General features: G+C 41.3%; 1 protein-coding gene across 10 annotated transcripts in view; it reads left to right on the top strand.

Annotated features, from left to right (window-relative positions):
- The window catches only part of MAPKAP1 (mitogen-activated protein kinase associated protein 1), a 239815-nt gene that overhangs the window by 111319 nt on the left and 110867 nt on the right, over positions 1-17629 (top strand). For all 10 annotated transcript variants that reach the window (XM_018055771.1, XM_018055769.1, XM_018055770.1 and 7 more), the window contains one exon: positions 4891-5063. In XM_018055771.1, the coding sequence (XP_017911260.1) occupies positions 4891-5063 (173 nt within the window). The remainder of the gene's footprint in view (positions 1-4890; positions 5064-17629) is intronic.

Below are 17629 nucleotides of genomic sequence, written 5' to 3'. Positions count from 1 at the left end.
CTTCAGCAGACCATGAATCTGATGAAGATCTGCACTGTGTCTTAACTTTGTCTTCAGAGCCCAATATGGTGTCCAGTGGGTTTGTGTTGAATGCATGAGAGACTGGGAAGGGTGGAGCTAAACCAGTTTCCCCGGTCTCTGTTGTGACCCTTCCCTTGTGCTCTAATTATGCCTCCCTTTCCCCACTTCTGTATTGTGAAACACATATGTTGCCACACAGTGAAACTGTATGATGTGATCTTTGCTTATTGCTAGTTGCTTTTTAATAGTTAGATGTTAGCTGTTTGGAATATTGCTTGCCTTGATGTGTGATGAATACTTTTAATCCTTTGGTCACCTTTCTTTTTTTTAAATAAGTTAATTACTTTCTATTATGTTGATGGATTGTTTTATGTTTTAGATGATTCTCTCTAAATATTGCAACACAGGGACTATTAGATAGAGCTAACTGCCACCACCTTGAGTTTTTTCTGAAGAGGCTCCTTATTAAAAAATACATAATTTCAAGGTTTGTGCAAGGCATTTTTCCCCAGTCATCAATGCCTCAAGATGGAATTAGAAGATTAAAAAGATAAAGTGCTTTATTCATTTAATAAGTATGTGCCGTATTTATTCTCATAGTTTTCCCCACACTTGCTATTTCACTATGAAATAGAGGGTACCATATAACTATCTGCTTTCATTTCCTAGACAATGATGACTCCTTGCAGTCAGATGACAGTGGTAGTGATTTCCAGAGTTGCAGTCCCCCCTGGTTCTCTTTGGGCAGCTCCTTAGAATGCTCCCTCTCGAGGAAACGGCAGTGTTTTTGGCATGTTTTTGAGAAGGAGCAGGAGACAGGTGTCCAGGCTTGGAGAGTGGGGACTGATTCTATTTAGGATAACTTTAGTGAAAGAGGTGCTGATGTTTAGAGTGGTGGCTTTGGAGTCAGACAGACATGGATTTGAGTCCTGGCTCTTCACTTCGGTTATGGGATCTTGAGCCAATGACTGTAGCCTTGTAAGCCTTGGCTTTCTCTTTTATATTATGAGGGTAATGGCAGAACCCTACCTCTTATAGTGATTGTGAGGATTAAATAACTTAGGCAGACATTTAGCAGAGTTTAATGCTTAGCTGTAAATAAATGTTGGCTTATTGTAATAATAGGTTTTATTAATAGGACTTCTACAGCATCCATCTTTGGCCTCATGTGACCTTTAATAGACTTGAGTAATAGAAATGGGTCTGATTATGAAACTTAGGCCCTTTCTAGACACTGCACTGCATTTCTAAAGCACGTTATAGTTTACAGAGTATGTTCACATTTGTCATTTCATTGAATCTTTGTATCTTGAGATACTGTGATTCCTATAGCCCTTCAGTTCCAAGTTCTTCCAAGAAAGGAGGAGGAATAAAGAGAAATAAGAAGGGAGAGCAGTGACAGCAACTAGGGGGTCTGAAAATGAGTTTGAGAAGAGAGGGGTAAGAGGGTGTATAAACCTACTCCAGAAAGATTGCAGCTGTTTTCATTTTAACCTTTTGACTGCCTAACAAAATGACACGTGCTATTTAGAGACATCTTTGCTAGTCATTGAAGTTATTACTTCCAAGCTAAAAACTATGTGTGTGTGTGTGTGTGCACACATGCATGTACACATGTGTGCATAAGAGAGAGAGAGAGCTTTATGTAGGAAAATTATCTTTTGTATTGTTTGTTTTTATAACATAGAAGGAAGACAATAAAGAAAAAAAACAACCCTATGGATCTAATATTAGATGCTCGGTTATATGAGAAGTGGAATTTCTCTTAAAATGTTTTCTAAACTGCTTTTATGTATTTCCTTACCCTAGTTCTGATATTTTTTTCCACCTTTAGATCGATACAATCCTATAGAGGGTGTTAAAGATGGAACCAGTTGATTGCTCAAGTCCCTCCATCTCCATCTGCTACCAGGAAACAGGCCCGTAGAAGTAGGACAAGTGGGATGGATGGAAGAAACTAACATTTATTGAGTTCCTACCATGTGTCCCAGTAGGCATTTGAGTCATTCATGCATTCATTCTGTAGTTGAACAGATTTTTTTTGGAGAGTCTTCTGTGCACCAGGCACAGTGCTAGCCATTGTGTACAGAGTAGTAAACAAAGCAAACATTATTACGGCTGCCCTCATGGGAGCTCAGAGGCCAGCGGGGAAGGCAGGCACTGAAGATGCACACAAATAAATATGTCATACCAAATTGTTAAGCGTTCTGAAGGAAATGAACAAGACAAGAGTGAGAGGTCAACTGTGGAAAGGTCTTCTTTCTATAGGATTATCAGTGGAGGTTTCTCTGAGGAGGTGTCGTGTGAGCTGAGCCTTGAATAAGGATACCAATACGAGCAATCCTCACAAGAACTCTCTAATAGATAGCGCATCCTATCGTTATCACCTTATGTATGAGAAAGAGGAAGAGTTAAGTAACCAGCCCGAGGCCACATGTTAGAGAATGCAAAAGTCGTAAGAAAGAGCCTTCTAGATACATGAGGAACGCTCGCAGTGGCCTTAAGAGGGGAAGAAGCAGTCAAGGCACACATTCAGGACGTTCCTAGAAGGCCAGTGTAGCTGAAGTAGGTGGGGGAAGAGAGGCAGGAGATGACATTGGGGGGTTAGGCAAGCGTCAGATCATGCGGTGCCTTGTTGCACACAGTGTGGAGTTTGGATTTCATTCAGAGTATCATAGGAGCCACTCAGACAGGAGTGTAACGTAATCAAATTTGATGATGCAGTTTGGTATCCACAGATTCAGCGAACTGTGGATCGTGCAGTACTGTAGTCTGTATCGAGTGAAAAAAAATCACTTACAAGTGGACCCTTGCAGTTCAAACCCATGTCATTCAGGGGTCCTTTGCATTTTTCATCTATTGGCAGTACATGAGGGAAGGACAGGGGCTGAGGGTCAAGAGGCACGGTTCGTGGGAAGTTTGAGGAGAGAAGTGTGCAGTAGTGTTCTCAGGTGGGGTGCAGGTTGGATCAGGAGATACAGTAGGCTTGCTGTACAGTGCTGAGTGTCTGAGTTTTATCATCATAGGATTTAAAGTAAAATCCATCTGTACGGTTATGTGATTTTTCTCCAGTGTTTAGCTGAGGAATGCAGAGGGTTGGGGTCAAACAAGATTGATGCTCTGCTGACCGTGTCCAGGGGAGTAAGAGCGTATTAAAATTGTATTTGTGGAACTTCCTGATGGTCCAGTGACCAAGGCTCCACACTCTCAGTGCAGGAGGCCTGGGTTTGATCCCTGTTCGGGGAACTAGATCCCACATGCCACAGCTAAAAGATGTAGCTCACAGCAGCAAAGATCCCATGTGCTGCAGTTAAGACCTGGTGTAGCCAAATAAATAAATAAAAATATTTTTACAAATTATATCTGCAAAGGAATGATTATAATGGCTGTAATGGCTATGTAGTCTGGGGGTGGGGTGTTGGGAAATAAGGGTGACTGATAGATAATTAAGAGCTGGTTCAACAGATTATAGGTTACAGAATTTGAGGGACTTCTTGAATAGATGAGGTGGAGGTATATTAAAGTATATTCAGGTTTTCACCTTGTGGTCTAGTGGTTAGGATTCGGCACTGTCACTGCCACAGCCCAGGTTCAGTCCCTGGTCAGAGAACTGATATCCCGCAAGGTATGTGGCAAGGCCCAAATTTAAAAACAAACTAATTAATCTAATTAAAAATTTTAAAGTGTATTCAGTGAGTCGGTGTTCTGACCTGGGATATTGGAGTTGTTATAAATCTCCAATGTACCCAGTACAATCAGTGATTTGAGGAGTGGATGAAAAGGCCTTGGGGGTGACATGGTTTAGGGATTGAGAGCCTTGGGCATTGGACAGATTGTGCTTTTAGAATGATGACAGGAATTGGAGTGGGAAAGACTGTCCAAGAACTCAGGCCTTAGTGAGGGAGCAGGACGAGCAAAGGCTGGTGGGTAACAGAAACAGGAAAGGAGAGAGAGAGGATGGTGTAGTTGGGTGGCTGGGGTCTCAAAGGAACAGGGGTTTTTGTAAGCAAGGAGAATTAATAGTTTGGAAATAGCAGGGCCAAGAATACCTACTCTGCCTGCTGGCCTTAAAGGTTTGGAGGTTAAAAAGAACAAAGCAAAACAGTCTTCTGGACAGTAGAGGAAGTAGTATCCTCATGACTGGCAGGTTTCAATTACGGCAAAGAGGTGGAGGAATGTTTTTTAAAAAGAAGTAATGATTTATGGGGAGTTTGCTGATTTGTGCAGGAGTTCCAGAGGGGAGTGGACGGTTTGGGAGGGAGGAGAGAGAGGCGTGGGGGAGGGATTAGGGACATGTAGGTCAGTGTGAGTGTGGCAGTTAGGGCAGTCATAAGACCAGAGACCCTTGAACTTTAGTTCAGATGAGTGAAGTAAAGAGATGTACTGCATAATGGAGTTATCCCCCCATCGTCTCCGAGAAAGAAAGCACTTGGTTCCAGTACTGCTAAATGCTTCCTCAGAGAATATGGCGGCTTAGCCTAAGGTCTCAGGGAGTGATATAGCAGTTCTGAGGGAGGGCAGCTGATGCCAGGGTCACTCTGAGTAAGCAGCAGAACAAGTCTCCTGACACCAAGCATTAGGTCTGCCCGCCACTCTGATTTGTTCATTTTAGTCGTAGTGCTCATTTACCTCGCTGCTGGCAGAGCTGGATCCATTAGAGCAGCAGAAAATTCAAATTAGAAAAAACAAAAACAACAGAACTCTTAAAACTATAAACAACGTTTCCCCTTCAGGACCACCCCAGGCTCATCAGTTGGTCTGTGCCCAAAGAATGAGAGCGCAGGTCCTGGAGGGCAGGCGGCGTAGCCCAGTGGGGTCTGCGTGACCGGAACTCTGTGCTTTAGCCTCACGCATGTGCTCTGTCCACAGGGTCACGTGGGCACAACAGCGACCAAGAAGATCGATGTCTACCTCCCCCTGCACTCGAGCCAGGACAGACTGCTGCCAATGACGGTGGTGACTATGGCCAGCGCCAGGGTGCAGGACCTCATCGGGCTCATCTGCTGGCAGTACACCAGCGAAGGACGGGAGCCGAAGCTCAAGTAATCCTCCCTTTTCTCGGCAGCTCTGGTTTCTGGCTGTCTCCTGGCCACCCGTGCTGCCCTCTGGGCCCGGCCAGTCTTTCTAGGCATTGGCCTGGGAGCCAGATGTCCACACTGATCCAGGCCAGGCTGCTCACCAGATCTTGGGCCTGTGTAACTCAGGCTTGTTATCTCAGAGAGTCTGCCTGCCAAATAGACCCAAGTTTATGAATCCAGACCCAAGGAAATGCCTTTCCAAACCCTTCTGTGATGCTTGCTGATTTTATAAAAGGGGCGTGGACGGTAACGGGAGGGAACTCATGTTGTTGAGCAGGGATCGTGAGATGGATGTGGCGCCGGACGCTGCATACCTGATTTCTCATTTAATTCTCCCACTTCCTGTGAGGTGAGCATCGCAGTTCTTGTTTAGCAGAGGCGGCGGCTCAGGATCAGAGTTGTTCTTTGCTGATGTTTACACCTGTGGGAGAAGACCCAGTCAGAATTTGATTCCCAATCTGTTTGATGCCATGATTTTTACATTATTTCCCTTTGATCTGAATTATAGTTTTCTTCGTTATCAGTCAGTGGTCCAGTTTTTCCCTAGACTCCATTCCTCATTAAACTGTTACATTAAAAATGCAGTGCTTGAAAGCAGAGTCTGTGCTTGTTCTCCGTAACTTGAAGTCTAAAGTGGCTTGCTGCTCTAGTCCTCCCATGCTTGAATGTCTTGTCTGACAGGCCTCCTCTCTAGTTTCAGGTGCCCTTCCTAGCCGTAGGGCTAAATGCAGTGGGTGCCTTCATTTTGAAAATGGATTCCCATGGAGGCTTTTTCTTCTCGCAGTTTGAGTTAGAATGGTCCAGTCTGCCGTGTGTGTGTTTAGGTACATTAAATTTGTACTTTAAATCTTTCTTTCAAGTTCTCGTTGACAGTGCCTTCCACTTTTCCTGAAAAAATTGTAGATATAAAGATAATCCTTATTGTTCCTAAAGCAGTAGGAAGCCTTTCCAACCAAGGTATCACATAGGCTCAGAAAAGGGTTGAGTCTGCAGCTGTACTCAAGGCTCAGCTACGGTGTTGTTCCTTTTCAGCATAAAGTGGAAACAAGCCCGTGCTAGTGACTTTATAAATGTTGTCTGAGTTAATTCTTAGAACATTGCTTGATGTGGGAACTGAAACCAATAGAGGCAAAGAAACTTGTCCAGGATTACACAGTGAGCTGAGCGGTGGCATACAGTTTACAAACAAGGAAACTAAAGCATGGAGAGGCTAAGTAACTTTTCTATATTACCTTGTAAATGGTAGAACTGGTATTTAAACCCAAGAATTTCTTTTTTTTTAATTGAATAAATGATTATTTAAATTCTATAGTACCTTCATGGAACTCTGCTCAGTGTTATGTGGTAGCCTGGATGGGAGGGGAGTTAGAGGGAGAATGGATACGTGTATATTTATGGCTGAGTCCCTTCACTGCTCACCTGAAACCATCACAACATTGTTAACCAGCTATACCCCAATTCAAAGTAAAAGCTTAAAATTTAATAAACAAACTCTATCAGTTCAGTTCAGTTGCTCAGTCATGTCCAACTCTCTGCGACACCATGAATCGCAGCACACCAGGCCTCCCTGTCCATCACCATCTCCCGGAGTTCACTCAGACTCACGTCCATCGAATCAGTGATGCCATCCAGCCATCTCATCCTCTGTCGTCCCCTTCTCCTCCTGCCCCCAATGCCTCCCAGCATCAGTCTTTTCCAATGAGTCAACTTTTCACATGAGGTGGCCAAAGTACTGGAGTTTCAGCTTTAGCATCATTCCTTCCAAAGAAATCCCAGGGCTGATCTCCTTCAGAATGGACTGGGTGGATCTCCTTGCAGTCCAAGGGACTCTCAAGAGTCTTCTCCAACACCACACTTCAAAAGCATCAATTCTTCAGCGCTTAGCCTTCTTCACAGTCAAACTCTCACATCCATACATGACCACAGGAAAAACCATAGGCTTGACTAGACGGACCTTAGTCGGCAAAGTAATGTCTCTTCTTTTGAATATGCTATCTAGGTAGTGCTGTGCAATTTTAGGGAGTTACACACACATGATTTCACATAATTCCATAATAACCCTTTCTTTCCCTTCCCCTATATTGCACTCTCTTCCTTCTCCCCACTGGTAACTACTGTTTTGTTCTCTGTATCTGTAAATCTGCTTCTTTATTGTTTTGTTGTGTTTTTAGATTCCACATATGATGATGGCATATAGTATTTGCCTTTCTCTGCCTTATTTCACTTAGCATAATGCCCTCCAAGTCCATTTATGTTGCTGCAAATGTCAAATTTTATTCTTTTTATGGCTGAGTAGTTTTCCATTGCGGCTTCCCTGGTGGTTCAGTTGGTAAAGAATCCACCTGCAATGCAGGAGACCCAGGTTGGATTCCTGGGTGGGGAAGATCCCCTAGAGCAAAAAATGGCAGCTCACTCCAGTATACTTGCCTGGGGAATCCCACAGACAGAGGAGCCTGGTGGGCTACAGTTCATCGGATCACAGAGAGTTGGATATGACTGAAGCAACCTAACACATGCAGGAAGGTGACGTTGAGCATCTTTATGCTTATTTGACATCTGTCTTATTTTATGAGCTCTCTGTTCAGGTCTTTTGCATACATTTTAGTCAGGTTGTTTTCTTCTTGTTGAGTTAATTTTAAGAGTTCTTTGTATATTTATCAGATGTGTTTCTTGTAAAGACTTTTCTCCCAATCTGTGGCTCATGTTTTTATTCTCTTAACAGCAATTTTGGCAGAGCTGAAGTTTTTAATGTTAATGAACTCCAAGTTATCAAATTTTTCATAGATTATGCTTTTGGTTTTACAGCTAAAAAGTCATCACCAAACCTAAGGTTACCTGCTTTTTCTCCTGTGTTATCTTCTAGAAGTTTCATAGCTTTGTGCTTTACATTTAGGTGTGTGATCCATTTAGAGTTAATTTTTGTGACAGATGTAAGGTCTGTATCAGGAATTCTTCTTTTTTCATCTTAATATCCAGTTGAAAACCCAGCCTTTCTCCGCTGAGTTGCCTTTGCTGCTTTGTCAAAGATCAATTGACTGACTTTGTGTGGGTCTATTTCTGGCCTGTAAGATTTTGTTAAAACATTCCTTAATTTATATTCCTCTGTCAGGTTTGAGTGAAACACTATCTTTTTAGGAACACCCATTTGTAAAAGAAAAATAAAATTCAGTGAGGTTTCACCCTGTCAGGAACTTGAGATGGGAAATATGAACTTGTTCTTGACACAAAACCATGTTTATCTTACTTCATAGACAGTTTTAAAGATTTGTATGAATAATTTTGAGTAGTCTTATTTTTTTATGCAATTTTAATTTTTTCGTCATGTATTATGACTCTTGTACACTAGAATGGCCATTCCTTGCCTTCTTCTTTTCACTTGTCCCTTAGACATTCAACATATTTCACTGGTCTCTAAATTCTGTTGCCCTTCATTAGGCTATTGACAGATGAACTGCTGAAAACTTGAAGGATTTTTCTTTAGTATACACAGCTGGATTAGTGTATTTACTGTTATCTCAGTGTTCAGTGGGTGAAAGTTTCTGCCTGTGGAGCAGTCCTGTTCAAATGAAATACAATGCAATCACCTCACACCTGTGAGAATGACTGGCCTCCAAAAGACAAGATAACAAGTGTTGGGGAAGCCGTGGAGAAAAGGAAACCCTTGTGACTGTGGCTTGGGATGTAAATTGGCACAGGCACTATGGAAAACAGCATAGAGAGGTTGCTTGGAAATTTAAAATAGAACTTCCATATGATCCAGCAATCCCACTTCTGAGTATATATCCATAGGAAATGCAAACAGGATCTCAAAGAGATCACTGCGCTGCCAAGTTCATTGCAGCATTGTTCACTATAGCCAAGACAAGGAAACCACCTAAGAGTTCATCTATGAATGAATGGATAAAGATGGCATGGTGCATATATGCACACAGTGGAATACTGTGCAGGCATGAGAAAGAAGGAGGTCCTGCTATTTTCAACAATGGAGATGGATCTCAAGGACATGATACTAAATGAGATAAGTCAGACAGAGAAAGACAAGTACTGTGTGATATCACTTAAGGTGGCATCTAGAAAAGTGAACTCATGGAAACAGAGATTAGAATCATGGTTTCCAGGGGCTAGGGTATGAGGAAAACGGGGAGATGTTGGTCAAAGGTTATAAACTTTCAATTGGAAGTTCTTGGGATCAAAGTACAGTGAAGTTCAGAAGTGTCAGTTCAGTCCAGCCTCTCACTCCTGTCTGACTCTTTGCAACCCCATGGACTGTAGCACCGCCAGGCTTCCCTGTCCATCACCAACTCCTGGAGCTTGCTCAAACTCATATCCATTTGAGTCAGTGATTCCATCCAGCCATATCATCCTCTGTCTCCTGCCTTCAGTCTTTCCCAGCATCAGGGTCTTTCCCACTGAGTTTTAAGCCAGCTTTTTCCCTCTCCTCTTTCACTTTTATCAAGAGGCTTTTTAGCTCCTCTTTGCTTTTTCCCACAAGGGTGGTGTCACCTGCATATCTGAGATTATTGATATTTCTTCCGACAATCTTGATTCCAGCTTGTGCTTCATCCAGCCTGGCATTTCACATGATGTACTCTTCATGTAACTTAAATAACCAGGGTGATGATATACAGCCTTGACATACTCCTTTCCCAATTCGGAACCAGTCCATTGTTTCATGTCCGGTTCTAACTGTTGCTTCTTTTCCCGCATACAGATTTCTCAAGAGGCAGGTCAGGTGGTCTGGTATTCCCATCTCTTGAAGAATTTTCCAGTTCGTTGTGATTCACACAGTCAAAGGCTTTGGCATAGTTAGTAAAGCAGAAATAGATGTTTTTCTGGAACTCTCTTGCTTTTTTGATGATCCAGCAGATGTTGGCAATTTGATCTCTGGTTCCTCTGCCTTTTCTAAATGCAGCTTGAACATCTGGAAGTTCACGGTTCACGTATTGCTGAAGCCTGGCTTGGAGAATTTTGAGCATTACTTTACTAGAATGTGAGATGAGTGCAATTGTGTGGTAGTTTGAGCATTCTTTGGCGTTGTCTTTCTTTGGGATTGGAATGAAAACTGACCTTTTCCAGTCCTGTGGCCACTGCTGAGTTTTCCAAATGTGCTGGCATATTGAGTGCAGCACTTTCACAACATCATCTTCCAGGATTTGAAATAGCTCCACTGGAATTCCATCCCCTCCACTAGCTTTGTTTGTAGTGATGCTTCCTAAGGCCCACTTGACTCCACATTCCAGGATGTCTGTCTCTAGGGAAGTGATCACACCATCGTGATTATCTGGGTCATGAAGATCTTTTTTGTATAGTTCTTCTGTGTATTCTTGCCACCTCTTCTTAATATCTTCTGCTTCTGTGAGGTCCATACCATTTCTGTCCTTTATCATGTCCATCTTTGCATGAAGTGTTCCCTTGATATCTCTGATTTTCTTGAAGAGATCTCTGGTCTTTCCCATTCTGTTGTTTTCCTATATTTCTTTGCATTGATCACTGAGGAAGTCTTCTTATCTCTTCTCGCTATTCTTTGGAACTCTGCATTCAGATGGCTCTGTCTTTCCTTTTCTCCTTTGCCTTTTGCTTCTCTTCTTTTCTCAGCTATTTGTAAGGCCTCCTCAGATAACTATTTTGCCTTTCTGCATTTCTTTATCTTGGAGAAGGTCTTGATCCCTGCCTCTTATACAGTGTCATGAACCTCAGTCCATAGTTCTTCAGGCACTCTGTCTATCAGATCTAATCCCTTGAATCTATTTCTCACTTCCACTGTATAATCGTAAGGGATTTGATTTAGGTCATACCTGGATGGTCTAGTGATTTTCCGTACTTTCTTCAATTTAAGTCTGAATTTGGCAATAAAGAGTTCATGATCCGAGCCACAATCTGCTCCTGATCTTGTTTCTGCTGACTGTATAGAACTTCTCCATCTTCAACTACAAAGAATATGATCAATCTGATTTTGGTATTGACCATCTAGTTATGTCCATATGTAGAGTCATCTCTTCTGTTGTTGGAAGAGGGCATTTTCTATGACCAGCACATTCTTTTGGCAAAACTCTCTGAGCCTTTGCCCTGCTTCATTTGTACTCCAAGGCCAAACTTGCCTGTTACTCCAGGTATCTCTTGACTTCCTACTTTTGCATTCCAGTCTCCTATGATAAAGAACGTCTTTTTTTGGTGTTAGTTCTAGAAGGTCTTATAGGTCATTGTAGAAGCGTCCAACTTCAGCTTCTTTGGCATTAGTGTTTGGGGCATAGACTTGAATTACTGTGGCATTGAATGGTTTGCCTTGTAAACGAACAGAGATCATTCTGTCATTTTTGAGACTGCACCCAAGTACTGCATTTTGGACTCTTTTGTTGACTATGAGGGCTACTCCATTTCTTCTAAGGGATTCTTCCCCACAGTAGTAGATATAATGGTCATTTGAGTTAAATTCACCCATTCGGTCCATTTTAGATTCCTAAAATGTCAGTGTTCACTCTTGTCGTCTCCTGTTTGACCACTTCCAGTTTACCTTGATTCATGGACCTAACATTTAGGTTCCTGTGCAATATTGTTCTTTACAGCATCAGACTTTATTTCCATTGCCCGTCATAACTGGGTGTTGTTTTCGCTTTGAATCTTTCTCTTCCTTCTTTCTGAAGTTATTTCATTCTTCATTCTTTCATCTTCATTCTTTCTGGAGTCACTTTTTCTGAGAAGTCTTTCAGTTCAGTTCAGTCACTCAGTCATGTCTGACTCTTTGCGACCCCAGAAGTCTTTAAGAGTCCCAAATGTTCTGCCCATGATGGAGGTACTAGCTAATGCTACTTGGTAGTAATCATTTGGTAATATGTGAGCATGTCAAAGCAACACCTTCAATTCACTTCAGTTCAGTTCAGTCTCTCAGTCGTGTCTGACTCTTTGCAACCCCATGAATCACAGCACGCCAGGCCTCCCTGTCCATCATCAACTCCCGGAGTTTACCCAAACTCATGTCCATCAAGTCGGTGATGCCATCCAGCCATCTCATCCTCTGTTGTCCCCTTCTCCTCCTGCCCCCCATCCCTCCCAGCATCAGGGTCTTTTCTAGTGAGTCAACTCTTCGCATGAGGTGGCCAAGGTATTGGAGTTTCAGGTTCAGCATCAGTCCTTCCAATGAACACCCAGGACTGATCTCCTTTAGGATGGGCTGATTGGATCTCCTTGCAGTCCCAGGGACTCTCAAGAGTCTTCTCCAACACCACAGTTCAAAAGCATCAATTCTTTGGCGCTCAGCTTTCTTCACAGTCCAACTCTCACATCCATACATGACCACTGGAAAAACATGTTGCATGTCATTTATATTTTAATAAAGCTGAAAAAATGTATATATAATACAAGTTCCAAATGTAAGCCACATTTACAGTTTTAATTTTCTAGTAATCACATATTTAAAATGTTTCCAAGAAGTGAAAGTAATTTTCATAACATAGTTTATCTAACCCTTTATAGGAAAGATTATCATTTCAATATGTAATTGATATAAAAATTATTAATGAGATGTTTTTGTTATATTTGGGGTCACGTTTTCAGTATCTAGTGTTTATATGCTATTTACAGCACATCTCAGTTCAGACTAGCCACGTTTCCAAGAGGCTTCCCCAGTGACTCAGAGGTAAAGAATCCCGACTGCCAATACAGGAAGCTCAAGAGAGGTGGGTTTGATCTGTGGGTCAGGAAGATTCCCCTGGAGGAGGAAATGGCAGTCTGCTCCAGTATTCTTGCCTGGCAAATTCCGTGCACTGTGGTGTCTGGCAGGCTACAGTCTGTGGGGTCGCGAAGAGTTTGACACAACTGAGTACACGCACACACATGCGTTATAAGGGCTCAGTAACCACAAGTTTGGAAAGTGCAGCTGTAGAGTATAGCAACACATGATACAGCCACACAACGGATCTTACTGTGGATTCAGTTTATTCTCATGTAAACTCAGCTACCTAGAGTCCTTGGGAAACTTGGTGGACCTTGTAGATAGCTGAGGTTTATCTCATTCAGTATTGAGGTTTCTTTACTTTTGTAATTTTTCACAGAAGCTCTCTAACCTGTGGTAACATTTTCATCTACCTTCTTAATCAGTATATAACATAGTGGCCAAGGGTATGGGATTCAAAGCCATTGCCTGGGTTTGCATTCTGGCACTGACCATCAGGGTGATCTTGGATGAATTATTTCAGCCTGTGTTTTCCTATGTGTAAAATGAGGATAGGAACTTCCTATCAGGGTACTTATAAAATTAAAATGAGAAAATACATGGCAACTGCTCCATAAATGTTTGTTTCTGTTGTTGCTAAATACTGTAACTCCAGCAGCTAGTACTGCAACCAATACTACTGTTAATTCAGCAGTAATAGCATATTTTTAGCCCTTTTCTGAAAGCTCACATAATTGTGCCATGCTGTGAAACACTGATGCCCTCATGGGCTTATCAAAGTATCTAGGAACATTTGACTTTATATTCTATGTTTTCTGACAACTTTGCAGTTTGAATTCTTTATACTCCCTATACCTTGCTGCTTTTTTTTTCTGTCTGTATTTCCACCATGGTGTATGTACTCTTCTCCCATTTCTTGATTGCTGCTTCTAATTTATACTCCTTAGAGTCATCACAGAGAACTCTTTACCTAAATAATAACAGCCTGACATGCCCATCCTATTTTGACCCCCAGCTATGTTCCCATACGTTCTAACACATCACATTCTTTAACTGGCAGCTTCTTGACATACAGCTTCTGCTTCTACCATTTCCTAAGAAACGTCTTTCTCACTCTTCTCTTGATACCCTGCTTAATCTCAAAGACTTAAGTCCCTCATCATTTCTTCATTCAGCAAATATTTATGGAGTTCCAGACCCTGGGTATCAAGGGTATCAAGGATAAAATGGAGAACAAGAGAAATGCAGTTGCTGCACTCAAAAAATTTACAGTTTGGTGGGGAAGAAGAAATTATCAAGTGTAATAGCACTTTGTAACTGGCTCATTTCACTTATCATTTGTATTCATTCATGCATTCAGTAAATATTTATTGAGTGTTTGCTATATACCAGGCATTTTGCTGGGTGTACAGTGGTGAGTGGAATAAGATACGGTTTCTCTTCCATGAATTCCACAAGCTAGTGAAGGATACGGGCACATAATTCAAATAATTAAACCGAATTATGTTCGCTTAGAAGCTGACTTAAGTGCTCAGCAGGGGAGGAATACCACTGTGAGAGCATCACCTGGGAAAAGGGGTGTGGGACAAGTGGGGGAGTTCCCTCAGAAAGTGAGGCCCAAGGCATTTGGCAGATGGAATGGTTTGGCAGCGATGCTGTGGCAGGAGGAAGTGTGTAGTGGTCAGGGGACTTGAAGACACAGCAATAGAAAGTGACCCAGAAGGAGCCCAGACAGAACTATATGAAGGTCTTGCTTCTGCTTAAAAACTAGTGGACATTTTCTCCCTAGAACTTTACCAGGGAATTTAGATTTAACTATTCCTGTCTGAGGTTGCTGTGGTTTGACAAGTCTTATGATGTTATTTATCAGTTTTACTTTGCATTTATGGGGGATGTGTTTTGGAGAAAAGGAAATCTTGGGAGTCTTAAAAATCTTTAACTCTGACTTCAAAGAGCTGAACTTCTGACTTCAAAGAAATGAACTTCTGAGCTGCAACCGTCAGAATCTTTTTCTCTCTTGCTAATGCCTGACATACTCTAAATATTGATTCTCACCAAACAGAACAGCAAAGCTCATGTATTGAGCATTCTAGACATTTCAGAATCATGCATTATTTCATTTTTCATTTGAAAAGAGCAAACATTCGTCTGTCTCATGATCATACTTTAGTGTGTTTTGCATTTTCTGAAGATAAGAAATGGATTTCTACATTTGGTAGAAATCTGTGGTGCTCCCTGGAATGCTCCTGAATTTTCATTTATGAACTAAATGCCATCTATTTATGGGCTTACGGCTCTTTCTCTTCATAAAAGCAATACTGCCATTTGAACATAAAGTGAATGTCGGTCACCAATTCAGTGAGATAAAATTTTGTACTGAAAAATTCAGCTTTATTTGATAAGATATGAATAAGCAAAATTCATTTAATTGTACTCATTATAGCTTTGGAGATAAATATTTCCCCCCAAAGGATTTCTCTTTGACAGCAGGCTCCATTTTACATCCATTCATTATTTAAACTTTCATTTCTCTTTCAAACTCAATGGTACTTCAAAGGACCTGCTCTATCCATGACAACCCAACTCTTAATATTAAGCCTCTTCTTGTAGATCCAGTTGTCCTGTACTTGTTTGTGAGTGTTTTGATCATTCTTCTCCCTCTGGTAGGGAGGGAGACACAAGACTCTTGATGGATAGTTAATTCAGCTTCTGTGTAATCAGAAACTTAAAAGTGCTAGAAGAAATTTTGGCAAAATGAGACTCTTTCTCCATGCCAGACACTGTGCAATTAATTATGTTGTTTAATCCTTATCAGACCCTGTTGCAGTCGTTGTGGTTATTCCCTCCTTAATTCCGAAACCTGGTAGAGTAAATGACCACGCGTGTGAATCAGGCTGGCTATGCTCAGAGTCTCTAGGACGAATGATTTTCTCTTTGTACTGGAGTGAGAGGATTGCCCAGCCTTCTTTGTCTTGTTCCATATTTCTAAATTGTCCACAGTAAGAATGTGTTACCCTTATCAAAAATTTAGTTAAGTATTTTATAAAGAAGGGCTTCCCTTGTGGCTCAGCTGGTAAAGAATCTGCCTGCAATGCAGGAGACCTTGGTTCAATTCCTGGGTTGGGAAGATCCCCTGGAAAAGGGAAAGGCTATCCACTCCAATATTCTGGCCTGGAGAATTCTATGGATTTTATAAAGACAGGAAAATGAAAGTTATACATATATACTGTGGGACATCTGGGATGTATAGAAAGTTAGAAAGAAAAAAGTGTTCATTGCTTGAATGTTAACATAATCTTTATAAACATTTTGGTCCCTTTTCTTCTAGTCTTTGTATATGTACGTAATTGAACATTTTTACATAGTTGTAATAATTTCTTATTGTTTATTTTTTTCTCCATAAAAAAACTGAGATGCTGGTACTCATATCTTGATTAACTGTAAGAATGCCTCTTTCGTTTTCTCTTTCTTCTGGGCCTTCTTCCTTGTCTTGAATTGCAATCTCTACACATGTGCATTGCCTTGAAAACCCCACTTGGCTAACAGATATCAGTGTGACAAGCAAGAAAAAGAAAGCCTTATTACTTCTCCTCTTCTCATTAACACATGCATCATTAATAATACCCACTATGTTTTTTTCATGGGTAGAGTGATTCAGGCTACACATCCATATATTCATTCATTTAACAAATATTTGTTAAGTACCTTATAAATGCCAGCCATTTTACTCTTAAGTGAGAATGCAGAGACAATAGAATCCTTGCTCTCTAGGAGAACATAGATGCATAAATAAGAAAAAGAGCAGTGTGGTAAGGTATGTGCAGAAGTAACAGCCAAGTTCTGTAAGAACGCAGGGGAGAATAACTTAAGGTCCAAATGATTCTCCTAAGGAAATCAAAGCCTGTTATGAGTAAGAAAATGAAACTCAGATTTGGCCACATAGCTCATTCTTGTTTGTGATAGCATTAAACCGCATCTGACTGGAAAACCCTTCTTCTTTCCACCAAACTGTCATGAAGAGGTACGCCATTTTCATCATCTTGGAAGCTCTAGATATCTATAGTTGGCATATTTCTGAGTCGAGGACCTAAAGCTGCCTCTCTTTTTCTCTCCCCACATCAGAATGCCACTAAATTCTGAAGTGATCAAAGTGTAATGAAAGAGAAATAAAGAGACCTGAGTTCTCTGGAAACCGATTTTGCCACCATTTAATTAGGGGATCATGGCACCTTATTCTTCTTGGAAATAGGCATCTATTTCCTATTTGTAAAAGCGAGGAGGTTGAAATAAATCTCTCTAAGCTTCTAATGTTTTATAAATATGTGTCATGGTTTCCTTTTCCTTTTTAGTGTATGTAGCATTTCTGTAAGTTTGTGGGAACAAAGACCTTGGGAAATCTTGACACACCATGGCATTGGCAGAGGGGTAGATGGGAGTGAAGAGTGAGGGCTCTTGACTGCCTGAGTTTGAATCTCAGCTCTGTCTCTTACCTGCGTTTAGTCTTGAACAAACCACTTAATCTCACTGAGCCTCAGTTTTGTAATTTGTAAAATAGTAATAATAACTCACATAGTTGGTGGGAAAATGGTGTGAGCTCATGTGTCTTGCAGTGTCTGACACATAGTACTCAGTGAATATAGCCAGTGATACCAGTGGCTGTTGTACCTGTACTGATTTGGAGTTCTAAGGCAGTTTTAGAAGTCAGAATGCCACAGTAGCTTCTTTTATTCACGATTCCTGTATACAGGCACAGAGAAACCAATACCCATGCCTAGCATATGGAGTTTTAGTCATTTCCCCCCTTATATGTTCAATTACGGGTTTGGTAGGGGAGCCCTGTTTACTGCTAAACTTTGCTGAT

The sequence above is a fragment of the Capra hircus genome, chromosome 11 (assembly GCF_001704415.2).
Source record: "Capra hircus breed San Clemente chromosome 11, ASM170441v1, whole genome shotgun sequence".
NCBI classification, from domain to species: Eukaryota; Metazoa; Chordata; class Mammalia; order Artiodactyla; family Bovidae; genus Capra; species Capra hircus.
This window is presented reverse-complemented; position numbering and strand designations above follow the sequence as displayed.